Source organism: Sarcophilus harrisii, chromosome 1 (assembly GCF_902635505.1).
Source record: "Sarcophilus harrisii chromosome 1, mSarHar1.11, whole genome shotgun sequence".
Lineage (NCBI taxonomy): Eukaryota > Metazoa > Chordata > Mammalia > Dasyuromorphia > Dasyuridae > Sarcophilus > Sarcophilus harrisii.
In genome coordinates, this window is record NC_045426.1 from 475730985 (window position 1) to 475758937 (window position 27953).

A 27953-nucleotide genomic window follows, 5' to 3' on the forward strand; every position below is an offset into this window, starting at 1 on the left:
TAGTGGATGCAACTTTATGACCCTATATGGCCCCCAATCATTAGAAGCAATTATTCTCTTATGTATTTTCTGGGACTTGATTACAATTGCTCAGTTCAGCTTTTTTAAAGGTTTTATTTTATTTTACATTGTAGTATTGTACATATTCTTCTGGTTCTGATCGTTTTACAATGCAATCTTCAAAGCTCCCTGTTTCTCTGAATTCCCATTTAGTCACTATTGTCTTGCTACATACCAAAATACCTTACATTTATCCACTCTTCAACTGTTGGACAATCACCTTGTTTCCAGTTTTTTTGCTGCTACAAAGTGTTGATATATACGGGTTATAAAGTAAGAGGCAATGCAGTTTGTGTGTCCTTGTACCCCCTTGAGATATAAAAAAATTCACAAAGCACCGCCTCTAGCAGGGCCCATACTAACAAAGATCAATTTCAAAAGTACAGTGTAGAGAAAGGGAAATTTTTATTTAAAGCATTTCTAATGAATACATTTCATTATAAAAATGGATACCTAATTATTATTTGAAAAACAGATTACTGCTTGGTAATGTGTTAGAAATGAGCTATTTACATTGATGGCAGTGGTGTTAAGTGACTGGCACATAATGAAGTAAAACCATTAGTTTTACTATAATAATCAAGTGAAACATCTATGGAGAAAAGCAGAACATAACAATGCTCATATCTTATTTCTTCAGAGTAATCGAACAGTCTTTCCAGTCACAGTCAAGAAGTCATCATCAGCCAAAGCACGTAGAGCTTCTTCAAACATATCTTTAGTAATAGCCTTGGGGAAAGACAATAAATATTTTCCAAGTCAAAAAACTTGTAGCCAATCTTACACATAATTGCTAAAGATGTGTCAATTTTCTAGTTAATTTACTACCCAATAGCATGTATCTTTAGAATCAAATTAACTTTAAGAAGCTGGTTTACATTTACCCACATTTAAAATTATTTCTACTAAACATAACTTTTTAAAATAAAGAAACCCTTTTATTACTAGGCCATTTTTGTATTGTAGATTAAAACTAAAATTATTTTTGCATTAAATTTTACTATTAAATATTTAAATTTAGAAAAAAAAAGAAATTAAAATGGACGTTCCAAACACATGTAAAACACTCACTATGTCAGATTGTCCTCGAATATCTTCAAAGAGTTGCTGATATTTTAGAGCTGGTGTTTTGCCCTTTGATTGAATAAGCTTTTTCAAGGCCTCAGCTAATTCTTCTTTTCTTTTTCGAGATGTGGCACTCATTCCTAAAAATAAATTTCAATTGAAGTAAATCTGGAATTTAGGATTAGTTAAATAGAGAAACAGAATTTCCCCCCAAGTTTATTGTAGAGTACACTAGATAAAGAGAAACTAATTGATTAAGGTCCCATAGCCAATTATCACCTGAACTGGGACTACACTGCTACTAATAGATTTGAAAGATAATTTCTTTCTTGTTACTTCAATTTATTTGCAATATGACTTAAAATTTAGGTGACTATCCATCTGGATCTTATCTTGGTATATGGTGTGGAATACTGACAAATTTAATTTTTGCCTAACTACTGTCCAGTTTCTCTGGAAAGAGAAAGATTTCATCAAATACCAAATCCATACCCCTGTAGCTTTCACACATATTTTATATCCTCCAGAAAGATTGTAATATATGTAATAGTTAATATGTAAGTCAAGAACAAGTATCTGTATTCTTACTTAACTTCTCTAGGTCTGTTTCTTCATTTATAAAATGTAAAACTGGACTTCTAGATAGATCATGCTCCTGTAATCTCACTGGCTCAAAATAAAAATTTTTAAAAAATTCCTACTCTTTTACTATATATTCCTTTATCTGTGTCAAATTCAATTGACTGTGTTGACATTAGATGACTAATCTAAAGGTCAAACTTCAACACTTACTTCCCATGCTTTTAAGCTTCTACTCCTACCCGTGAACTTCTCAAGTTTTTTTGTCTGTCTGGATCCTACTCAGATGTTTCCCCTACTTTAAATTGCTCAATAAAACAATAAAATTTATTAAAAATTAAAAAGATCGATAATATCAAGGTAAATAATGAGATAGGGACAAGAGGGTAGTAGTTCCAGACCTCAAACTATACTGTAAATCAACAGTTATCAAAACTGTTTTATGTGGGTTAAAAATAACAACAAAAGTTACTCAATGGAACAAACTAAACAAGAGTGAATTAAAAACCTAATTTTCAAACCAGAAAAAATAAATTACTTAAGAATTGTCATTTATTAAAAACTGGCAAACAGAAAAGATTAGACCAGCACATTACACTATATCTCACAATATAGACTAAATGGATGTGACCTTAATATCAAAGATCATGCTATAGAGGCACCTGCCTCTATTGTCTCTGTTCTGCACTGATGGTGCAGTAGATAGAACACCAGCCCTAAAGTCAGGAGGACCCAAGTTCAAATCTGGCTTCAGACACTTAATGCTTCCTAGCTTGTGATCCTGTGCAAAGTCACTTAACCCCAATCGCCTCAGGGAAAAAAAAAAATCATGCTATTAAAAGAGAAACATTATACACTATTGGGTGTATGGGTAAGAAATATACTATTAACTGAACAAAGAACAGAGACAATTACAGAATAAAAAATAGACAAGTGTTTACGTGAAAATAAACGTTTTGTACAAAAATAATAAGGCAAGTGGTCAAATGTAAAAATCTTTTATCAAATTTCTCTGATGAGGGTTTGGTGTAGAGGATATATTAATAATTAACACCCACCCACCCACCCACCATAGACTATCTAAAAACTAAAACCCATTCTCAATAGATGGATTATCCTGAATCTGGCAGTTTTACCATCTATTGCTCAGGCCATTCAATTCCTCCAGTTCCAGGTATAAAGAGGAAAAAATACATTCTACTGCTGGGTGTGGTGCATACCTGTAATCCCTGAAACTAAGGAGGCTAAGGCTGGTGGATCACCTGAATTGGGAAGTTCTAAGATCAAACAGGACTAAAATCAACTGGGTATCTATAATAAGTCTGGCACCAACATGGTGAATCCCTGGGGGTAAAGAGTCACCAGGATAACTAAGGATGGTTGAACCAGTCCAGACTGGAAAATCAGAGGTTAAAGTTTCCATTCCAATCAGCACTGGAAGGCTGGAAGAAGGGATCAGCCATTATACTTCTAGTTTTAGTGAGTTAAGGAGATCTTATCTCAGCACCATCCTCCAAGATAACCCCACCCAACAGAGGGTTTTCCCAAACATTTAAATTAAGATTGCTCCTTTCCAAGAATATATTTCTTCACTTGATTTTTCCAGTTTTCTTTTTCTTATATTTAAAATGGAGTCTATAAAAACCATTACATTGAATTCCCAATCCCTATATTTATGCACACCTGCATTTTTGATTTCCTTCACAAGCTAATTGTACAATAATTCAGAGTCTGATTCTTTTTGTACAGCAAAATAATGTTTTGGTCATGTATACTTATTGTGTATCTAAGTTATATTTTAATATATTTAACATCTACTGGTCATCCTGCCATTTAGGGGAGGGGGTGGGGGGGGGGGGGTAAGAGGTGAAAAATAGGAACAAGAGGTTTGGCAATTGTTAATGCTGTAAAGTTACCCATGTATATATCCTGTAAATAAAAGGCTATTAAATTAAAAAAAAAAAAAAAAAAAAGGGAGTCTAAGCAGTTCCTGAATGTTTCTATATATAATTACATTTCAAAATACAAATAACATTGACTCTATGCAGTTTCAAATATCTATGCATCTACATAACTAATGTTGATAGTACTCTAATGTTTAACAAATACATCCTTCTTTAAAACTTTTTTAAAACACAAAGAATACATTATTTTCCCATTTAAAAAATTACCAATTTGCGATTTTTGTCACATATAAACCACAAACCTGTAGTGAGAATAGATATGTCCACAATGCCAGTCCTTGGGTCAGTAGCAGATTGTTTGAGTGCTTCCCGATGGAGGCGTTTTGCTTCTTCAACATCAATTGCTTCAACTTTGTTTGAAAATCGAACTTTGGCATGAGCTTCTGACAAACGTATCAATGACTCCAGCTGTCGGGGATAGGCAGAAACCATTCCTCTGCCACTTCCAATCTTCCTCATGTCCACATATGCCTAGTTTTGGGAGAGTGTAAAGGAAAAAAAGGCCTCAGTTTACACCTTTAAAAGTAGATATCAACATAAACTCTTCCATATGAATTGTGCTTTTGCCTCATTGCAAGGTGAAAGTGGCCCTGGGGCTGGGGAAGTACCACATTGGAAGAGCTCACAGCATTGTTCTGGGGATAGTGTCCTAGTTTTCATTAACTGTCAAGCTAAGGATGGTGACAGGCTTACTGTCAGGGTAAGGCAAGAAGGGAGCTGGGAAGAGTGAAGGGAGGGAGTCACAGTAACATGGCAGAGTGGAAGAGGATGGAGTTGAGCAGGGAGAGACTTGAGGTACCCAAGTCTGAGGTGAAGAGAGCCAGCCTGTACCAGGAGGGTGGCAGGGTTAGAGAAGAGAATAGGATAAACAGGAGATTTACTCTGGTAAAATTGACAGAGTTTAGAAACAGATTGGATATGGGGACTGGGGAGTTGAGGGTGACATTTAGGTTTTGAGGCTGGGAGGCCAGTAATGCCCTCAATAGTTAACAGGGAACACAACAAGAAGAGAGTGAGAGGAGAGATAATGAATTTTGTCATGAACATGCTGAGTAAAAGTTATCTGTAGGGCATTTAATTTGAGAGATGTCCCATTGCAACTGGAGGTGGGAGAAGGGAGGTTAGCAAAGGGGCTAGATAAATAGAAGCATCGATAGAGTGGGATAATTGAGTTCAATGCAGCTGATTGTGCTCACCAACATAAAAATTATTTCAGAGACTAGGGACACACATTGTTATTGGACAAAGATGTAGTAAAGGACACCGAGGATTGGCCAGAGAGGAGAACCAGGATAAAGTAGTGTCACAGAAATCTACAAAGAAAAGAATATCAAGGGAGTGATTGAAAATATCAAAGGCTGCAGAGAGGTCAAGAATTTTTAAAAGACTCATAGATTTAACAGTTAAGAGAAGGGTAAATTTGGAGACAGCAGATTTAGTTGATTAATGACCAAGCTGACTGTAGATAATTAAGAAGGTGGAGTAAGAATAGGAAAGTGATATAAAGGAGTTGGCACAAATGTCATTCTATGGGAGAATTGGTAATCTGATTTAAAGGCACAGTATTTTTAATGGTCTAGAGATTCAACCTGGGATCAAATAAAAATTCATCTTTTTAAACACAAAAATTGTTCTAGTGATAGTACATGGCTAGACTGGCTCTTGTAAAACCAAGATTTTCAATAGAATTGCATTCAAAGTTTTTTTCAATACAGTAGAACCTAACAGTGCATGTGTGTGTGCCACTGGGCATAGATTTCAAGAACTCAGGGTCATCTCCACGCGAATTTAAATAAAATTGTAAGTAGAGCCAAAGGGCAATGGAGAAATGTAAGAGAAGGAAATGGCACACTACTCCAGTACCTTTGCCAAGAAAATTCTCATACATGGTTAAGAAAAAGTTAGACACAAGTAAACAACAAAGGTAGACACACAAAGATGGCAAAGCGTATCACCAACGAGGGCTTATGTGTGATAAGCAGTAAAGGAAGTATCCAGGACATGAATATCCAATTTGAAAAAAGAGGGAATGGTTATATAATAAAAACATGAATAACAGTCAGCCAACTTGAATGTTTTCCTGGTACCCTTGCAATGACAAATATACAAATATCAGAAGACCATTTTCAGTATATTGGATGGATCTCATGGAAGAATTGCCAAAATGAGAAGGCATGGATGGGCTGTGACCAATACTATTAAGGGGAGTTCCCATATCTATAAGATCAAATTCTGAAGAATCTATTTAAAAGACCGAAATGCTACTGCTGCTTCTTAATTTTTGCATTTAAAATCTGTTTCTATAGAAGCATTTCTTACTTGACATTTTCATGGCTCTGTATGATCCATATAAATACAATTCTTTGCTTTATGTAACACAATATAATAATATAAGAGGAAATCATTTTACATGTTGTTTTAAAATCATAATAAAAGTACTGGATTATTTTGAATAAAATGCAAAAATGTAATGAATTTAATACCACCTTAGAATAAAATGTTATATACTCTGCATGTATTTTGATGCAGAATTTGATTCTGCAACCTAGGCAAAAATGTAAATTGTAGAGTAACAGGATACTGTCAATTCTTAGGTTCTAGTAATTTAGAAATCTTAAGCTTTTAACACATCTGCTTCAAAGATTTGTGTGTAAAAATTGCAAATGTTTGATAATGACCAAAATTATTAATATATGTGTATAATAGAGGCTCACAAAAGATTCCATATCTGGGAAGCTATCTTAAAAATATAAATTTTAAACTTTTCTTTAAAATTGGTTAAATTTCCATCACTGCACATTTATTAGGATCCTAAGGAAGATTAGTAAAAATTATTATACAAATGCAGAACTAGATGCCTAAGTGTACTTGCAAAACACTATTCCAAATTAATTTGGTCAGCATCTACATTTGATTATGCATCCAACAGTTAAGTATTAGGTTACTATACAACCTATATCTCTTAATTCCAGAAGTTAAGTCTATATTCACCATCCATGTGGATTGCTATCTTCTAGCTGCAAATCACTTTTCCTTACAAATCCATCTTTATATTATACTTTACATCTGCTTGTTCCCAACTCCATTTTCCTGCCTTCTTTTATTAGACAAAAATAAGTTCCTTGAGGGAAGGGACTGTTTTTTTTTTTTTAAAATCATGTGTATCCCTAAAACTTAGCACAGTACCTTAATAAATGTATACATGTACAGTACATGTACATGTACAGCACAGTAACTTAATAAATGTTTACTGGATTAGATAATCATTCCTTCTCTCTCACCTTTCAATGGGTTGCTAATACCTGAGTAAAGGTTCATGCTTTTTTAACATGCTAAAGTTTTCAATTAAATAGTACTCCATCTTTTGGATATTATCTGATACTACTTCTACCTAAAATGTATAATATATTCTAGTGAAAGTAGGTTACTTATCACCACCTTTATAACTTTTCTCACTCTATTTCCTGTACTTAATTTCCTAACCATCCTTTAAAAACCCAACTCAAATGCCTCCAGAAAGCCTTTTTCTTGCTTGTACTTATAGCGGGTGTTGATCTTGTTATATATTAAAACCATATCTCACAATCCTTTTCCTAAACTACAAGCCATGCCAGCAGAGAGAGAGAGAGAGTAGGCCCTACCTAATATCTGCAAATAACTACTAAAAAATACTTAATAGCTCCTTACTACCCTTAATATAAAATTCAATTCATTTATTTTATAGAAGAGGAAATAAGAGTCATAAGAGTAGTAAATGGTAAAGCTCAGGGCTAAAACCAAACCTTTTGACTCCAAATACATTGTTCCTGTTATCCCAAGTGAAAACAATATATACCTTTTACATGCCTTTGTCCCATTCTACCTGGTATCATATTTTATTGAGTACTCATTTCTCCCTTCACTAGATTCTAGAGCTTTTTGAGACTATTTGACTTATATTTTTTATTGCCCCTTAGTATTTAGCAAACATGGTTTTGGATGAAAAAACAAGCAACAAATTTCTTTTGAGACTCCAAAAAGTCAATATATTACCTCAATTAAAGCCTGGCTTGCTTCTTCACTTAGTCTAGGAGCAATAGAGCTGTGAGCATATGCAATATAGTCTTTCAGGACCGCCATGTCCATGAACTCCTCTTCTACTTGTGCTTCACTCTGGTAGTATAGAGAGACTAAATGGTGGGCAAGACGGCGGTCATAAGCTTCATCTTGAGGGTCCAACATGAGGAAAATCAAGTCAAATCTAAAGAAGGTTGAACAGAAACATCTATTGGCTTCTTTTGTTCATCAACAAAAAAGATGTTTTTAAAAGTTCTTGCTCTTTGTTTTAGGCATGCCTACTGACATTGACTTTGGAGACAAGCGTTTCTAATCATGCTTTAGTGAGCCTTCAATACACCTTCTGGCCTCCTATTAGCTCTTAAAATGTCAGATTCAAGAAATGCAGGTCAGTCAGTCATGTGATAGCTAATAAAGTAAACTTCCCCCTGGAATGACATTACTATATACACACAACAGAAAAATTTAGGTACGTGTGTGTGTGTGAGAGAGATAACCCTCTCCACCGAATGTTATTTGTCTCTCTTTTGCTACACTTCTCTAGGAGGGAAGAAAAACAAAACCCTTGCAATAGATATGCATTGTTAAGTTAAAAGAAATCCTGCAATGTCAAACCAAATAAATCTCCATCTGTCAAAAAAAAAAAAAAAAAAAAAAAAAAAAAAAAAAAAAAAAAAAAAAAAAAAAAAAAAAGGATTCATTCTGCTTTTGAGTCTATTACCTCTCATTAGGAAGTAGATGGCATAAGGAAATATATTCAATTAGCAAAAGAAAAATATGAGCTAAAATTTATCCAATAATTATGCAAAGGGGGCAGGTAGATAGCACAGTGGATAGAGCACCAGCTCTGAAGTCAGGAAGACCTGAGTTCAAATCTGGCCTCAGACACGTAACACTTTCAGGCCGTGTGACCCAAGGCAAGTCACTTAACTCAAACCTCAGCAAATAAACAAATATTATGCAAAGGCTTCTGACTGGCATCTGAGAGAAAATGTAGGTTACCTAAATATTCATCCTAAAATAGATCTTTCTATATTATGGGAAGTTTTTATATCATTTTAAGACTAATAGAGAATATTTTAGTTAATGTAAGAAAAAAATTCATTTCAGAAAAAAAGGATTTAGTATGTTATTAAAAGCAACATGTTATATTGTAGTTTCTAGCTTATAAACATCCTTGACAATACCTTGATAATAAGGTATGGGGAAGCTGAATATTTTCAATGGTTGTTTTCTTAGGATTCCACTGGGACTCTATAGGATTAGCTGCTGCTAAGATAGAAGTTCGAGCATTCAGTTGACAAATGATTCCAGCCTGAAGAAAAGAAATTAAGTGTGTAAGTGGAGTTTAACTTAACATGCTGTCTTCAGGATCTATGACAAGTACAGACTTTTAGGTGATAAAACTATGATTTCTATAAAATTGTGGTATATGCCATAAACAAGAGGAAATAAATATAAACAATCAGAAATTTGCCCTAACCAAATACATTTAGAAGTGTTTTAAGTTTCATCTATAAACATCTGTAATGTAGCTAGAAAACTGTCAACTAATTTCCAATTGGAATCAAAAGGAAAAGTTGTTTCCAGATATACTAATTGCATGTCCACAATAATCTATATTTCCTATTACATGCATTACAGTAGGCAAGAGAAGCCTTACCTTGGCAATTGAAAGAGTCTGTTGTTCCATTACTTCATGAAGTACTGATCTTGTACTTTCATTCATCTTATCAAATTCATCAATACAGCAAACACCATTGTCACTCAAGACCAAAGCACCTGTCTGTAAAACCAACTGTCTTGTTTCTGGGTCTTTCATTACATATGCAGTAAGACCAACAGCACTAGAGCCTTTCCCAGATGTGTATTGTCCTCGGGGAACAAGGTTGTAGACATATTGTAGCAGCTGGGACTTGCTGGTCCCAGGATCCCCACACAGAAGGATATTGATCTCAGCACGGAATTTGCCCCTTCCAGTGTGACTAAAATCTTTTCTTGTTCCTCCAAATAGCTGAAGCAAAATACCCTAGAAAGAATATGTGTGAGCATTACTTAAATTGATATTTATGTACTAGGTAGAATTTTATAATTTTTCTAAAATTAATTACAACAATTTTCAATTCCAAATTCTCCCACCTTTTACTTAAGGGAAAACACGAAAAAAAAAAAAAAAAAAAAAAAAAAAAAAAACAGAAAACAAAAACCTTGTTATAAATATGCAGTTATACAAAATAATTTTTTTTTGCATGGGCCCCCCATTTCCCCAAAAATGCAAGAAAAAGAAGTCTGCTTCAACTTATTCCAGCAGTTCTTTCTGGAATTGTGGCTGGTTATTTTATTGATCAGTTTCTAAGTCTTTCACAATTAAATATTTTTATAATACTGCTTTATTGTATAAACTATTCTGTTCACTGCATCATTTCATACAAGTCTACCATATTTTTCTGAAACTATCTTTCATCATTTCTTATAGCAGACTAGTGTTCTAATTACATGCTTATAGAATTTATTTAGTCAATCTCTAATTGATGGACATTCTCTCAGGTTCTAATTTTTGCTACCACAAAGAGCTGTAATAAATATATGTAGGTCTGTCTCCTGTTTTTTTGATCTCTGTGGTACTGGCCTTGTAGAAGTATTACTAGATCAAAGAGTAGGCACAATTTAATATTTTTTTGAGTATACTTCCAAATTATTCTCCAGAATGGTTGGAACACTTATAACTCCACCTACAATCCATTAATGTTCTCCCAAATTCCCACCAACATTTGTAATTTTTGTCATCTTAGTCAATCTGATGGGTGTGAGGTGGTATTAGTAGTCATTTAGAGCAATTTTTTCACGTGGCTATTAATAGCTTAGATCTCATTTGAAAACTGTCATTCCCAATTCCTATTCCTAATAGCTTTGACCATTTGTCAATAAGAAATGGCTATTATTCTTATAAATTTGTATCTCTGAAATTAGACCTTTATCAGAGAAACTTGCTACAAAAATTTTTTGCCCTAGTATCCTGCGTTCTTCTGCACTGGTTGTTTATAAAAAACTTGATGACTTTATATAACTAAAATTATCTTGGATCATGGTATGAAATGTTGATCTATGTCTAGTTTCTGACAGACTACAGTTTTCTCAACAATTTTTGCACTCAACAGTGAATTTTTGTCTCAACAGTTGAGATGTTTGGATTTATCAAGCATTAGATTATTATTTTTTCTGGCTCATTTCCCCCTGTAAATTGTATACCTCATTTGTTCCACTGACCAACATTTCTTACCCAATACCAAATTGTTTTGACAATTATACCTTTGTAGTGAAATTTGAGATTTACTAGGCCCCCTTCCTTTCTATTTTTTTTGTTTCTTTTAATATTCTTAACCTTTAGTTTCTCCAGATAAATTTTATCATCATCCCCCCAGTCCCTCCTTGCCCCAATTTATAAAGGAATTCTTTGGTAGTTTGACGGTATGGCACCAAATAAGTATAATAATTTAAATAAGTTTATTGGCTCAGCCTACCTATGAACAATGATTATTTGTCCAGTTATTTCAATTTATGTTTATGAAGTGTTTTCTAATTGTGTTCATGTATGAGCATTCTCATTTTAAAGGTGATAAAAAATACAGGAAAAATAAACAGGATTAGTTAGCATCAGTGATAGACTAGAGACAAGTACATCATTTTCTCATGTCTATAAAGATCTAATTCCTATTTATAAGCAAAACAATTTTAAAGCTTTCTTCTAAGCTTTTTGCTAAATTTATGTGATAGTTACCTTTTACTTCACAATAAAAAGAGTACGTATGGGATATTTCTCACTAAAATTTTGATAAATTAGTTATGGCTTGTACATTTGAGGCAACTGGGTGGCATATGTGACAGAATCCTAGCCTCAAAGTCAGGAAGACCTGAGTTTGAATGTTAGCCTAGAACACTTACAAGTTGTGTATACCTAGGCAGGTCATCTTACTTGCCAGCCTAAGTCTCCTCATCTGTAAAATGGGCTATTTATAAGAACACATCTCTCCCAAGGTTGTTGTGAAGCTAATATTGTAAGGCACTCTGCAGACATCAAATCTCTATGTCGTATCTATTACTGTCCTCATACTTAAAAGTTCCTGTATACCTTTTTGATATCTTCATGTTCATAAATGCTTGGAGCCAAGGCTGAAGAAAGTCTCTCATAAATGTCTGGTTTTCTGGAGAGCTCCTTCAGCATTTCCACACGATTCTCTGAAAAAAGTTTTTGCTCAGCTTCTTCATCAAGACCATGCAGACGTTTAGCATCGGTCTTACGATAGTGAATGACGTCAATGTGGGTCTTATAGACGGATTTGACATTGCTCATCCTTGGATTGACTCGAACAGGAACAGCTCTATAGATTCCTGAAGAAAAGCACAAACAGAACATTTCCATGGATGTTTCCTCTGGATATATCTCGACCTACTACCCCCCTTCTCTTGGAATGTATTTGAAGAGGAAAAAATGTACTTTGTCCTTGCCAAATCATTTAAGCTACGATTTAAAAGGGAGTTGATATGTTTGAAGATCAAGATATCACCTTTTTTTCCCCCTTCACTTAACTGCCTGAAATTCCATTCTCATCCTTAGTCCTCCTGGACTGTCTGTAAGATAACAACCTTATACAGTTAGTTTAAGAGAATAAAGGATGAGAATGGAATTTCAGGTAGTTAAGTGGCAGCAAGAAGACATCCAAATTGTCTGTTTCATTTCAAACTCCCTGGACCAAAGGCATACTTACAGCTGCCAAGATCTGCTCTCCTGCCCCAATATATCAGTGTTACTGTGTTATTTTATTGGCTAGTGGTATTTTTTTTTTCCATATTATCTTCCCACTAAATTATCAGTGAAAAAAATACTCCTGACTCGATTTGAATAGGACAATCTGGATCATCTACCTTGATTTGGACACTATGTATAAATTCCATGCAGACCGAAAATTTAGCCTGTATTGGATATTGAGCTTTTAGTCCATTTTCAACGCTTTCCCCTTTTTTGAAAACCATGAGGAACAGTACATCTTCCATCTGGTATCTACACAACTGATTTTCTATTTTATTTTTTAACCTAAATGTGAAGATTTATATTTGTTATCTTATTAGAGAGGACTCATTCTGCCTTTCTACTTAAGACTGAACGATGTTGATATTCTACTGGTTGTGTTGGTGCAAAAGCATATTCCTCTCACCTGTAACGTTCACCCTATCACCAGGCTGAACTTTATCAACGAGGTCATTATGAGCAAAGAGAACTACAGTGTGAGGAGTCTGTCCTGCTGGCATATCCTCAGGAGATTCCTGCAGTTTGATCTGAATAAAAAACAGCAACAAAAAAACACCCCACTGGATATTAATATATTAATTCTAAGCAAGATTTAAATAACTATTTCTTATCCTACTATAGAGATGGTCAGGAGAAAGACAAACTTCTTAAATAATGAAAAAACTGAGAGAGTAATTCTAGAAGGTTTTGAATTTAACTTCAAGTAGACAAATATTCTCTAATTCAAATTCATACTGTTTTTTAAAAATCAGCACAAAAATGAAAATCAAATTTTAACATTTATTTTTCATTGGCCTATAAGGATTATAAAATATAAAAGTGAATCAAAATGCCAAAGACTGAAAAGGAATTTGATTATGACAGTAATGAATGAACAGTAATTGGAAATAAACTATTCAATCACTAAAAAAATTACAATTTTGGAAAATTACAGAGGAAAATATTTACAATTCTCTTAATATGCAAAACTCGTCAGAATTTTTGTTCTACCCAGAACAAGACAAAATACAACCTCAGAAAAGAAGACTACAAATCACCACTTAGGAGGGTGATGGTGGGTTATTAGGGTCAGAGTAAATCAAGTTAAACTTGACTTTTTCTAGCTATGAGAACGAATAGGAAAACTCTATAACATATAGCAAGAAAAGGCCGTAACATACCATTTGTTTGTCAGAAAACATGGAGCGATTATGGATCAGCGCCATACTGTGTTTCGTGTTACAGTGCTTGCAAACAGATGGTTCAGCAATCCGGCCACGATCAATTTCGACTCTTGTGGTAAAGGCACAAACCTGACACTGGAAAAATGCTTCCTGCATCTCTGGAATTAACTGGGATGACCTGATTACCATGCCATTGATGGTAATTAATTGATCAATATCTATAAGAAAGGGGAAAAAGTTTGTCCCAGTGTAATTACTATATTACTTTATTCTACTTCTTCGCTGGAGGCACTTTCCTCACATCTTCATCTCTTAGAATTTGGAGTATTTTTAAACAAGTTCAGCTGCAGTGGCACCATCTATTTAATTCTTCTAAACTGCTGGTGCTGTCTTTCCCAAAACTACAGGGTGCTTATTTTGTATGTACTTTTGTATATTTATATTTCATTTCTATGTTTGTATTATCAGTGCCTAACTCAACATAGGTGCTTAACAAATGTTGAATGAGTGAGAACTAAAGTAAAGGAGAGGTAGCAGATGATTAGGAAATACTCTTTTGGATTCTATTTCTAAGATCTATTTAGCATATTATAATAATCTAATAACCATAGACTCCTTCCTGCATAACTAAGAGAATTAAGGCCTTTCCAACTTCACCAGGACCTACCCATCACTAGGTTCCTACTTTGATACTTGTGCAGAGATCAGCTATGTCTGGATTACATTTTATTTTCTGAGGTACATTCTAAAACACAAATATTCTATTACAGGCTTCACTGTTCTGCCTGAATCTGACTCTACATATTCCTATGTATCTATACTTCATGTAATCTTTGTCTTTTCATTTCTTGGCCAACCCCCCACTACTGTAGGTAAACTAGGTGAAATATCCTTCAAATTCACCCCACTCTCACCCACTTAATTGCTTTGTTGTTTGTCCCCAAGTCTCTTGGTCAAATTCTGCTGCATTTTGAGCTTTTCTTCTTGAAATAACTGAAAACTTAGCCTGCTCCTACAATGTTAACACCTATCTGGTCCTTTTCCATGTAATTCTTCCACAAAAATGTCTTTTCCTAAGAAGTAAATTAGTAATTTATTTCATCTATTTATATTCTCATTTCTTTTTTTTTTTTTTTTTTGGGGGGGGGAAGCAATTTGGGCTAAGTGACTTGCCCTGGTCACATAGCTACTAAGTGTCTGAAGTCACATTTGAATTCAGATCCTGAGTTCTAGGATCAATACTCTATGCACTGCATCACGAGCTGTCCCTCACTTATTTATATTCTACCCCTATTCATCATTACTCTACTATCTGAATACTTTCTAGTTCAAATAGGAGGAAGCCCTCAGGTTGGCATTCAAAGTCTTCAGCAATCTGGTCCCAATACATTTTTGTAGCCTTCTCTTCAAATATTTAATTCCAAGAATAGTATCCTCCAGTCAATACTATTTTCATTACCTGCACTTGTCATGCCTGTTTTACTTCTTTCTGCCTTTTCAAATTCTGGTTACCTTTCAAGATTAGCTAATGGCTTATCTATTATATGAAGCTGTTTCAAGCCCTCAGAGAAGTCTCTTCTTCCTCTGAGTGACTATAAACACACGTATATACAGTCTGAGGACATCTTTTACTATTTATTATTTTGCTGTGCACAGTACTGGATTTTGCCCCAGGAGATCTGGATCTGCATCCCTTATAAGCCACTTGCTACATGTGTGAACTTGGGCAAATCCAAAACTTCTTTGGACCTTTGTTGCTTCATCTGGAAAATGAAGGAGTTAGACCATATGATCTCTCTGAAGGCTCCTTTCCAGCTTCACTTCTTGTGTTATTTATTAACTTTCATATTTTTAGTTTTTCTCCCCAACTAGAATGTAAACTTTTTAAGGACAGGAACAATATAGATTACATTTTTTTTTGTTGTTGTTTTTTACACTTGCAACAGTATAAAAATATTTTGCACAATGCTTGGAACATAAGTAATTAAAAAATTACTTTTTGATTTGTTTTCATTTAGTTGGGTTTCCTCAAGACAGAGGTAAACAATAGTCAACAACAAAAAATAAATTTAACTGAGATGTCAGAGAAACTAAACTTGAAGTTCAACCTTTACAGTAATGGTAGATGGGTTTATGTGAATTCACTATGGGACAAAGAAAAGACAATACTGTACCACATCTTACTCAAACCCTTAGAAGAAACCATTAAGAAAAACTCAGAAGAATTTCTGGATCATTTTAGGATGAATTTGAACCAAAAAATGTTGAAAATCATCATAAAACTCAATTAGGAAATGATAATATTATTTGATAACTTTTACTAAAATGCCCCCTCTTTCCCCACTGCCTCCCCCAGGATTATACTTTCCAATTATGAAAACGTTACCTTCTGGGTTTAGGTTTCTCATGTTCCTAGTTTTCAGTGCATTGAATGGTCGAACTTGTATCTGATGTTCTAATATTGAGTCAGGATAACGATCAAAGAAGATTTCATTGACAGCCATATCAAATGTTGGGATAACTTCCTATATAAAATGAAAAAAGAAAAAAAAAAGGTTTTTAAAAACATGAAAGTTTACATCTATTTTTAAGTAGTAAACAGAATTGCAATTTTGTAGTAATAGAACATACCAGAACTAATTTGGTACACAATGAATCTGTGATCTTAATGTGAATTCTTCAAAAGTATAAAATGAAACCCATCCATACCATACTTTTAATGGGATTCTTGCCTAAGCTTTCCAATAAATTTTTCATGTAAATCTACCCAATGAATTGTAAATGTCCCTTTGGGCAATATTCAGTTAGATCAGTGATTGTTTAGATGCTTTTCATGTGTTCATTACTTAACAGCTCAATCTTCTTTTCTAATCACACATTTCCTGGATGATTAGCTTATTCATGACCACTACATCTCTCCATTGCTTTTTGAGTCATCTGTGATTTTGATTCTTTAGCAACATATTCTCAATGGAAAAATTATTTTAGTGTTAAAAGGCTCACCTTTGTGTGAAAGAATATACAAGATGAGATCATGAAAAAGACTATAATTTATCAAATGGACAGAGGTTCTCTCTCAAATTCTGAATGCAGCTCAATGACTATCTACAGTGCTTATTCAAGATCTGTCCGTTGTTCTCACACACATGAGATGAATATAAAAGTTTAGTTAGAAAAAAGACAATGTGGTGGGAAGTGAGGAAGAACTAGGTATGTACTATTTTTTCTAAAAGGTTTGTTGAAGAAGATAAAAATATTAGTACAAAAGGAATCCATACTTGATTAGAATAGTAAATCAGAGGAATGGACAGGGTCTGATATAGGCAGATATGTAATAGTGACAAGATGCAATTCAGGGAACAAACAAAAGAGAAAATAAAATTATTGTAAAAACATGGCAGATTGGGGCTATCTGGAAGGGTTAATAAATAGCCTTATATCTTTCAATAAAACCTGAGGAAATCACTCTTCTGAGTAATCATTTATATTATAAATGTAATGCTGCAGAAACTGAGGCAAGATAGAGATTAGAGAGTACTTAATAATATATTTGAAAGGGAGAGATTTACTGGGACCAAATGGATCCATGGTTTGGTCCCAGGGCTGAATTAGAGTTCTCAATGACATATATACACATGGCTCAGACTCAGAGGGTAGACTGAGACAGGGGAGGGAGTCAAGGTGTGAGAGCAGAAGTGGGCTCTGACAGGGTGGGGCAAGCCAGAGGAGATAGGAATGACATAATGGGGGGAGGAACCCTGAAGATGGGGAGAGGCATCTTAACAAGCATCTTGATAAGATGGTATCTGATATTCTGATAGCTTGGGATGGGGAGATGCATTGATACTCTAAAATATAAGATCTTTTATCCTTATCAAATATTCTGATTAAGAGGAAGGGGTGGTTTTGCAGGATTGAGCAGAACAATTACAAACTGAGGCAGAACAATTAGGGAAACTAAGTCAGGACAATAAAAGAGAACTGTGGCATAACATAGTAACATTCTCAAATCAACAAAAAGAAAACTGAAATATATGTAATGATCTAACATAATGATGTAACACATTTTATGAAAAATTTCCATCTTAAATGATTACAAAGTTATTTAAAGTTCCAATATCTAAAAACAAAGAAAAAAGTACTTAAGAAAATCTGTTTGAGAAAAATTTCAATTAATTTTCTAGAGAGTCTATAATTAGGTATGGCTTTAAATATGGATCATTCAGCAGCAAAATCAAATTTATTTTAAAAGAATTTTTCTTACCTGTGGGTAGGAGATAAGTTGTCTGTACAAATTTTTGTCAAATGATTTTAGATGTTCACAATTTACATTTAAAAATGGTTCCCCAATAACGTTGATCTACAATATTAAAAATTAAAGGTAAAATAATTACTTATCTAAGCTAAAGCATAATATATAAAATCTTTGGCTTGTAAGGAAAAAAAATCTTGTTACCTCTGCAAGTCGCTGCATGTACACGGGCTCTGTGAGATCTATGCCTACATTCTCTTCTTCTTTGGCCAAAGGATCAATAAAACGTTGAAGAAATCGCTAAATGATGGCAACAAAAAAAGAAAATTAGCTCTTATAATTTGGGTAATGACTATCATACTTTACTTATTATAGCCAAAAATAATTATTTCTGGACTTGAGGTTTCATTAGTGTAAGAAGTTCTCCCATGAGAAATACTCTATACCAATATAAATCATACCTGTTCTCGGACTCAAAAGTGTCAATGAGATTAAATGATTTGCTTGTCACATAGTTTACAGGTCTTCCCAACTCTCTCTCCATTTACATCATGTTGTTTCTAATTGATTTACAATCCATTTACTCATCTCAATAATGTTAAATCCTCTTCCTTGTATTTGAATTATGGAATTTAAAGCTCAAAGGGATTTTAATTTAATCACCACATAGTGTCTGGTTTTTTATGTTTTTAGAGACCAAAAAGTGATGACATTTTAAAACAATAGATATTTATCTCAAATAGCTTACCTGGAAATTTTCTTTGCATGTAGCTACATTTACATCTGTCCCCCATATCACAAGTTTTTGGCCAAGAGACTGTTCACTAGCGACTGTATCTTCTGCAGCTGGCTATTGGGAAGAAAACAAATCTCTCAACACTCTCTAGCAATAACTTAACATATGACATCTTTATTTTTTTCTTTTAACAGCATTTTATTTTGTTATAATTTCCCAATTACATGCAATTAAAAAAAAAATCCAGATTCTCTCCCTCCCAGCCTTCCTTTATCCATTTAGAGGGCAAGAAATGATAATGATCATACATGTGAAATCATGTGAAACATTTCCCTATTAGTCATATTACAAAAGAAAACAAACATACTCAAAACAAACAACAAAAATAAAATAAGAAAGTAAATAAAATGGGGGGAAAAAAGAGCTTCAATATGCAATAAAAGTTCAAAATCTCTTTCTTTGGAGGTAAATAGCACTTTTCACCATGTGTCCTTTGGAACTGTCAGGATCAGAGTAATGTCTTTCAAAGTTTATTGTCACAATATTGCTGTTATGGAAAATATGACATCTCTAAATTAAACAATGAGAAAAATAGGAATTATACACTTACCCCATCAGAGTGCAGATCAACTTGACGACCCTTACGAGCAGATCCGAGATCAGGTCTTTGCCTCACCGGCGTTCCCCTAACACCACTCCTTGGAGTTCCCTCTACCCGTGAACTGGGAGTACCATATGTCAAAGGTGAACTGAGATCAAATTCAAGAGGAATAGCTACAGAAATCAAAACAAGGTTTGCAATGAATTTTTTTAGATGGTAGCATGTCTAATTGGAAATTAAAATATGTTGATGGACAGTGAAAAGCTGTTATACAGAAGATTAGGAAATTTTCTGACTAAGGCTAGTTCAGGTATTGGAGACAAATATTTCCATAAAGTGACTGATCATGTTTTCACTAGATAGCTTTAATTTATTGTAAACTTCCGCTGTGTACTCGGATCTACTGATTTACTGTGAGATCAAATCATGTTCTTTGGCCAAAGTTTCATTATAGAATTTTTTTTTCCAGACAGAATTGTGTCATTTATCATTTAAGTTTTTATTATCAATAAAAAATTAATTTTAAATAATTTACTTTTTCTCAAAAATCAGAACAAAAAATGAAATTAAAAGGTAAAATTAGGCAATGTCAGGAAAGACAATATAAAACCAAGCAAAAGTTAAGAGAAAGATTCTATCAGAAAGTGTACTTTAAGAAAAACTAGTCATTTGGAATGGCATCTAAATATAAACTGTTCATCAGAAAACAAATATAGGCTTTCCTTCACTTTGCTGCCTACACTGTGGCAGAAAAAGCCCCCTAAAGCTCTTAAATATGTGCAGCTACAGTATCAACCATTTTCTGTTTGTCCCAAAGACCACACTAACCAGAAAGTCCAACTATCTTAGCCACCCCTCTAAAATAATGATCTTCAATGATGGCTTTCTTTTCCATCTCAGAAAGAGATAGTATGTCCAATCTTCTGTGCTAAGCTCCTCTGCTCTATTGGTGTAAAAAGCATGAAATCAAAATAATACAAAGTACCTAATAGGTACTTTCGTGTTTTTTTTTTAATTACCACAATTATTTCAAATATTTACAAAGTAGTAATGCATGGCTGAGTCATTTCCAGAATGACATTTCCTGCAGTCTGGGCTAAAATGCAATTCCTTGAGGAACCTACCCGAAGAACGAAATGGTGGCGGGCTGGAAAACAAGGCATCCTGGGTTGCCGGACTCTGCAAGTCAGCCCCAGGCGAGGTGGGCATTGGCTGTAGCTCTCCTGTAGAGGTGGAATCTTCTGGCCGGCGCCTCTGAGACGGAGAAGACTTGACATTCTCACTGCGAGCTTTGACACACACACACACACACACACACAAAATACAAATGACTATTTTTATGTCTTCTTACAGGATGTACGTATCCCATGAAACAGAATAGGTGGGCAACAATCAAGTGTGAACAAAGTATAAAGATATGTGTTTGTGTGTGTAAAATTGTCTTATATCTGCTTTTAAAATGCAAGTCGATGTCAAGGTTTTAGGATTTTTTTTTTTTAATCACTGAGGGAGTTCTTCATACCCTGCTCCTCACAGAAAACAGTCTGTTTCCCATCTTTCTGCCTTTGCATTGGCTGTCTCCCATGCCAAAGATGTTCTCTTCCAACCTCTGATAGAATACTTGGTTTTCTTTAAAATTCAGCTTAAGGGGCATTTTGTGCAGAGACCCATCCTTGTACCTTGACTGCTCCTCCCCACTCCTATTCCCCTTGTTTCTACTCCATGACTCTCTTCCATTTACTCTTGGTTTATCTTACTTGTATTAGTTTAGATATTTCCTGTTGGAATGGGAACATGTAATTTCTTTGGGGGCAAAGGTTGTTTTTCTTTTTTTGTAGCCCAAGTTTTTTAGTATGGTGTCTAGCTCATAAGTTCCTAATAAATGCTTGTGAACTTATATTTATCCTGCATGTACCTGCAATTTCCTCCACTCAAAATGTAAAATCTGAGAGCAGCAGTTTCTTTTTTTGAATCCCCAATGCTAGCATGTAGAAGACACTAAATAAAAATATTATTAATTGATTCATCTATCACATCATTGTTGAGAAGTGCTCTAGGACTCAGAGAAGTTAAATGACATGGCCCAGAGCCAAAGACTTAGTTTAGTACCAGAAGGATTTGATCTTGAGTCTTGATTCCAACTGCCAACACTACATGCATTAGTGCACACTGTCCCTCTAAAATAAATAGGTAAATAACCACAAAGTTTGGCATGTATTTTTAACTGATAAATATTCTATTGCTATTTTCCCTTGTGTGCATTCCATTTCTGATGTTTTAAAATTCCTCCTCAGCAGAAATAATTAGATAAAAGGGCATGGCATTCTGATATCATGGAGCTTATAATCTACTGGCTGCTTTTAAATCATATCTGAATCCTAATACAAAATGCAATCTTAAGAAATATTTACAGTTTAATTTTGTTGCCATCAGGGCATTTCTACCTATAAATCCTACTTCATGTATTCTAAGTTGATGATCTTTTCACATAAACCTGCTATTTTCTTCTCTCCATATGGCACTGATATTCACTTTTAAAATTTAAAAATTAAATTTGAAAAATGGTGTAATCCCATTTAAAAATTCTTGGTGTGATCTTTGGATATGAGGAGAGAAAAAAGTCAAGTTATCAAATCCTCTTAATTTTCCCTTTGTTATCACTGCCAGCACTCTTAAAACACATTTTATGGTGACTAAAAGTCAAGACTATTCCAAGAGGTCATCTTCCCCTAGTGAAGTAACTGAACTCTCTGCTGCAGTGTGGCTCCAAACATATCCCACCATTTCCCAACACCACATTCTCAATTCACACAGCTTCTATTACATTACTCTCCTACTTGCTTAATTATTTCTAAGACTCCTGCTGGATTAAAATTCAACATTTATTAAAAGCTGGTGTTAATAAAGAAAAAGAGAAGACCAACAAAAATAGCCTATGTCAAACTTAAGAGTATAGTAACTTCCAAGTGTGGGCCAATGTCCTGGAATACTTCTTTTGTTCTTATTCTGTCCTTTTTAAAATTCATCAGTTCCCATGTGTACTCTTTATGCAGATGACTTCCAAATCTATACATCCAGTTTTAATCTCTCTCCTGAATTTTTATGCTGTTTGAATATAGCATACATCTAAAAAAACAAAACCCAGTCTTTCTTTCATTTGTGGAAGGCACCTTTATTTTTCTACTCACTTAAAATTACAATTTTGGAGTCTTCCTTGATGGCAGAGCAGGCAGAATGACAGGCCTGAGACACTAGCTGTGTGATCCTGGGCAAGTCACTTAACCCTGTTTATTCAGTTTCCTCATCTATAAACGAGGCAGCTGCAATATCTTTCCCAAGAAAACACCAAAGAGGGTCAAAGGGGTCAAACAAGACTGAAATGACTAAACATCAAAAAACAAAACAAAACAAACAAACAAACAAAAAAAACAATTTCTATCCCAGTTTTATCCAATGTAAAATGGGGATAACAGAACCTACCTCAATAGGTATACCTAATGCCTAGCACACAGTAGGCACTTAATGCTCATCACCTTTTCTTCCCCCAATTTTTTCATATTGTTATTACATTAATCCTTTTCCTGGATAGATCTAGTCATGTCTTATTTCCTTTCAAACAACATAAATGGTTCAAAGTACTTTTCAGTGTCTGATACATAGTAAATACTCAATAAATGCTCTCTTCCTTTTTTGCCTCCTTAATAAATTCAAACTCCTTTGCCCAGTCTTCAAGTCCTGCTTTAGTCACTATCACCATACAGTCTTAGGACATATTACTTTCCTACATGCAAGCTATACATGCACAGACAAGTGGTACTAGAAGAAAGGATAGAAACTAGCAGGGATGCAGTTTTAATTGCTGCCCAGTTGCTTCAGGTGATCTCAGTAGAGATGATAGTTTTAGGTTCAAGTACTGCTTCTGACACTGCCTTTATAACACTGCAGAAGTCAAACTCACAGTGTCCTAAGGCAATGTCAGTGTATCAAACAGCCTTCCCCAGTGCTTAGAAAAAGATGATTTTGTCACAGGAAAAATGGTTAACAAAATAAAACGATAAAATAAAAAAGATGTTTGTGTTTTTCTAAGCTATCATAAAGCCTTCAGAGATCTCGTCAGAGATCCACCGAAGTTTGGGTGGAAGGAGTTCCTTAGTTTGCCAATTTCCTCCATCAATCAAATCATAAATCTAATTCCTATCCCTATGTAGAAAATTGTATCACTGATACAATTTTATTGCTCTCTGCTACCTCTTCAGCCAAAAAAAAATATAATAAGCATTTAAAATTCTTTACAACATAGCTCAAAACAACCTTCAGGCCTTTTTACACATAATCTTCTTTTATGTTCCAATCAAAATGGTTTTTTTTGGCTGATCCTCACAAACAAAATCCCATTCCCTGTCTCTATGTCCTAGGTCCTATCTCCATGACTGGTGTGCATAACCTTTCCACCTCCTCTTCTTAGAATAATTCTTCAAAGAACAACTCATAAGTTACCTACTTCACGATCTAATATTCCTCCCAGTTTTTAAATATTTAATTTGTATAAGCTATATACATCCATGTTATCTCTACAAATGGAATGTAAACTCTTTGAGGAATAGAGAACTTCATCTTTGTCTTTGTAAAAAATATCATCTAGCACAGGGCCTGACATTATAGGTGTTTCCATATGCCCACTCCCAATATACCTAAAATGATTAGGTATCATTAATACTGTTTTCTTAACCCAGAGTTCTCTCCCTTCTGTTTAATCTGTTGATTTTCTGACCATCTTTGAGTCCTCCTCCTTTCCCTGATTCCCTCTTTTGATAATTTTCTATAAGTTCTTGAACTGGAGGAAATTAACTTACTCAATGCTTTGATGCTGTCATTGTATATATATTATTTTATGCAATTAAAAAGATTATTGTGAGGAATCCATAAACTTCAGACTGATCCAAAGAATTTCTGCTTCATGATTTCACATGTTACTTTCTTTGGCTTTCTCTTATGTAAGTTAATATTCTATGTTTTAGTATATTTAGTCTTATCTATGAATTAGCATAAAACACTTGAGAACAGGAAGTGTTTCATCTCTGCCAACACTTCTCAAATTATTTTTAATAACTCAATTTTAATAAAATTTCCTTTGTATTTTAGTTTAATGCATTTTAAAAGACTGCTGTGAAAAGGATTTCATCAAATTTGAAGGGGTATGTTCTCCCAAAATGTTAAGAACATTCCTGCTTTGGGACTTCACAGGGTGCTTGGTGCTTTATTTGGCTTTTTCTTGCTTTCCTTTTTTTTTGGTATGCATTCTATTAAATTTTTTCCCCTCAACTGCATGCAAACAAAAATTTTTATAGCGTGTTTTTTTTTTTTTAAATTTCTAATTCCAAATTCTTTGTTGACAAAAAAAATAAATAAAATAAAGGAAACAATTGTTTCAATCTACATTCAGAGACCATCAGTTCTTTATCTGGAAGTGAATAGCTTTTTATCATAATTCCTTTGGAACAGTCTTATATCATAATTGTATTGCTGAGAATAGCTAAGTGATTCACAATTGATCAGCTCACAAAATTGCCACTACTTCTCCTGGTTTTGCTCACTTTACTCTGCGTTAACTCTTCTCTTTCCAGGTTTTTCTGAAAGCCTCCTGCTCATCATTTCTTTTAGCACAAGATTACATCACAATCATTTATCCAAACTTGTTCACCCATTCCAGTTGATTTCAATTCTTTGCCACCACAAAAAGAGCTGCTATAAATATTTTTGTAACATAGGTTCTTTTCATTTTTCTTTGTTATATTTGCAGTACAGATCAAGTAGTGGTATTGCTTCCTCAAAAAATATACATACTTAAGTAGCTCTTTGGGCATAGTTCCAAATTGTGGGATCAATTCACAATTCCACCAAAAGTGCAATAAAGTCCCAATTTTTCTATACCCCTTCCAAAATTTATATTTTACTTTTCTGTCATATTGGCTGATCTGATAAGAGGTATGAAGTAGTATCATAGAGTTGTTTTCATTTGCATTTCTCTAATCAAGAGTGATTTTGAGCATTTCTTCATTTGACCACAGATGGTTTTGATTTCTTCTTAAAACTGACAGTTTTAGATTTGGAGACTGGAAATCTAGGAGTTGCTTAACAACCAGGGAGGGCTGAACAAATTGTGGCATATGATTTGTGATGTAATTGTTTTTTGTTGTCATTTTCAGTTGTGAATCATTTTTCATGACCCCATTTGGGGTTTTCTTGGCAACGATATCAGAGTGGTTTGACATCTCCTTCTCTACTTTATTTTACATTTGAGGAAACTAAGGCAAACCAAATTAAGTGACCTGCTCAGGGTCATATTGCTAGTATCTGAAGCCAGATTTGAACTCGGGGAGATCTCTTCTTGACCTACTCCATTACCAAGCTGCCCAGAAAACTACTTGTGTTTCTGCCCATTTGGAACAGGAGACCTTTCCTGTGTTAGGCAAATATGATTGCTACACTATGGAAACTAATCCTGTGAAGTATTACTGTTCTTTAAGAACTGACTTAGTTGATATGATGACCAGTTCTGATGGACCAGGCCATCCTCAGCAACGAGATCAACTAAATCATTTCCAATGGAGCAGTAATGAACTGAACCAGCTATGCCCAGAAAAAGAACTCTGGGTGATGACTAAAAACCATTACATTGAATTCCCAATCCCTATATTTATGCCCACCTGCATTTTTGATTTCCTTCACAAGCTAACTGTACAATATTTCAGAGTCTGATTCTTTTTGTACAGCAAAATAACGTTTTGGTCATGTATACTTATTGTGTATCTAATTTATATTTTAATGTACTTAACATCTACTGGTCATCCTGCCCATCTAGGGGAGGGGGTGGGGGGGTAAGAGGTGAAAAATTGGAACAAGAGGTTTGGCAATTGTTAATGCTGTAAAGTTACCCATGCATATATCCTGTAAATAAAAGGCTATTAAAAAAAAAAAAAAAAAAAAAGAACTGACTTAGTTGGATTGATGCGAAGTGAAATGAGCACAACCAGGAGAACTTTGTACCAGCTACCAGCAATGTTATGAGATGACCAACTTTGAATGACTTAGCTACTCTCAGACAATACAATGACCCAAGACATTTCCGAAATACATAAAATGAAAAATACTATTCATTTACAGAGAAAAAATTGATGACATCTCAACTGAGATCAAAGCACTTTTTTTAAATTTTCTGGGGGAGTTTGGTCAGTATTTTCTGTTACAAAATGGCTATTATAGAAATGTCCTTTGCATGACTGTACATGTATAATTCTTTTTTTTTTTTTTAATTTAATAGCCTTTTATTTACAGGATATATGCATGGGTAACTTTACAGCATTAACAATTGCCAAACCTCTTGTTCCAATTTTTCACCTCTTACCCCACCAGCCCCTCCCCTAGATGGCAGGATGACCAGTAAATGTTAAATATATTAAAATATAAATTAGATACACAATAAGTATACATGTACATGTATAATTCACAATCAAATTGCCTGCCAAATAAGGGAGGAGGAGAGAATATGGAACTCAGAATTTTAAAAAATGAAAATTAAAAATGTTTTTGCACGTGATTTAAAAAAAATGCATTTTTTTTGTTTATGTGTAGTTGAGGAAAAAACTAAAAAAGGATACAAAGTTAATTGCATTTAGCTAAAACCAAAGATCGGTCTGGAAAGTTTTAGGTCTGTCTATTGCTCCTGGGGGGGGAAAAAATCTAAGAAATATATCGCATCCTATTTTCCAACTATCAAACACATTTCTCCGCCCTCTCCCCTCCCCCACAGTGTTCTGGCAAACTAGTATATAACTAAAAAAAAAAAAAAAAACCCGAATTTAATTGCAAATTAATTGTTGCTGGTCTATAGGAGACCTTGTAAAAAACACAAAAAAGCCCAGGCCGTGGCTCTTAACTCATTTCTAATAAGACTCGACATGGCGGGTGAGAGTGCAAGAGGCCCGAACCCGGCGGTGGGGGAAGGGAAACCCTGGGTCGGACTCACGCGTGGAAGGGTTGCCGGCCCGGCCGCGCCGGCTGCTTCTGCGGCTTGGAGTCGAAGCGGGAGACGAGGACATGACGAAGAGTGGCCGCGTCGCGCGGGGGATTCACCTGCCGCGAGGAAGGAGGCCACAAGTCAGAGCTCAAGAGGCCGACTAGGAGCCCCCTCGCCCTCGTCCGCTGCGGGGAGCCGCCTTAGTCGCCCGCTCTCGGCCTCTAGCTCCCTTTCGTTCCAAGTTAGTTTCCACCCTCCATCTTCTTAGCTTTGCGAGGCCTAAACCGGAACCCCACGCCGCGAATCTTTCCTACGAAAGTGCCTTACCTGACCCGCGGGTAGCCCAAATCTTAGGAGAAAACGCCGAATCCGGACAATATTTCGCGGGAATTTGTGGCCCCGCCCCTAAGGGTTCCCGCCAGTCTTCGAAGTCACCCTTCGTAAAAAAAAAAAAAAAAAAAAAAAAAAAACCGCACCTCCGGGAGGTACCACTGAACATAACAATAGGGGAAATGAATTTATCTCCTTACGCAACCAGTGGGGATCAGAGACAAATATTATCATATTCCCCCTCCATATTGTGAAGATAGTTTCATCTCAATTTGACCCCTGTTTCGCGGGAATACTAGGGGTTCAGAACAGATTATTCTCTT

At 34.8% G+C, this 27953-nt stretch overlaps 1 protein-coding gene across 1 annotated transcript; it reads right to left on the reverse strand.

The window, feature by feature from the left end:
- Positions 1-444: 444 nt before the first annotated feature.
- Positions 445-27743, reverse strand: MCM4 (minichromosome maintenance complex component 4). Its single transcript, XM_031946428.1, has 17 exons — positions 27628-27743; positions 27310-27416; positions 20408-20572; positions 19293-19456; positions 18695-18796; positions 18151-18246; positions 17959-18054; positions 16081-16219; positions 13692-13912; positions 12938-13058; positions 11854-12113; positions 9388-9753; positions 8912-9039; positions 7701-7908; positions 3911-4139; positions 1132-1265; positions 445-789 (listed from the first exon to the last, which is right to left on the reverse strand). The coding sequence occupies exons 2-17, from the start codon at positions 27380-27382 to the stop codon at positions 697-699; spliced, it is 2595 nt and encodes an 864-aa protein (XP_031802288.1). The 5' UTR covers positions 27383-27416; positions 27628-27743; the 3' UTR covers positions 445-696.
- Between the last annotated feature and the right edge of the window lie 210 nt (positions 27744-27953).

Excerpts from the sequence above, each read along its gene's own strand:
- MCM4 (XM_031946428.1), bottom strand. The coding sequence starts at position 27,382 with ATGTCCTCGTCTCCCGCTTCGACTCCAAGCCGCAGAAGCAGCCGGCGC. Across the intron at positions 16,220-17,958 it reads AACTTATCTCCTACCCACAG|GAAGTTATCCCAACATTTGA; the intron begins GTAAGAAAAATT and ends CATTTTATATAG. Across the intron at positions 1,266-3,910 it reads CATATCTATTCTCACTACAG|GAATGAGTGCCACATCTCGA; the intron begins GTTTGTGGTTTA and ends ATTTATTTTTAG.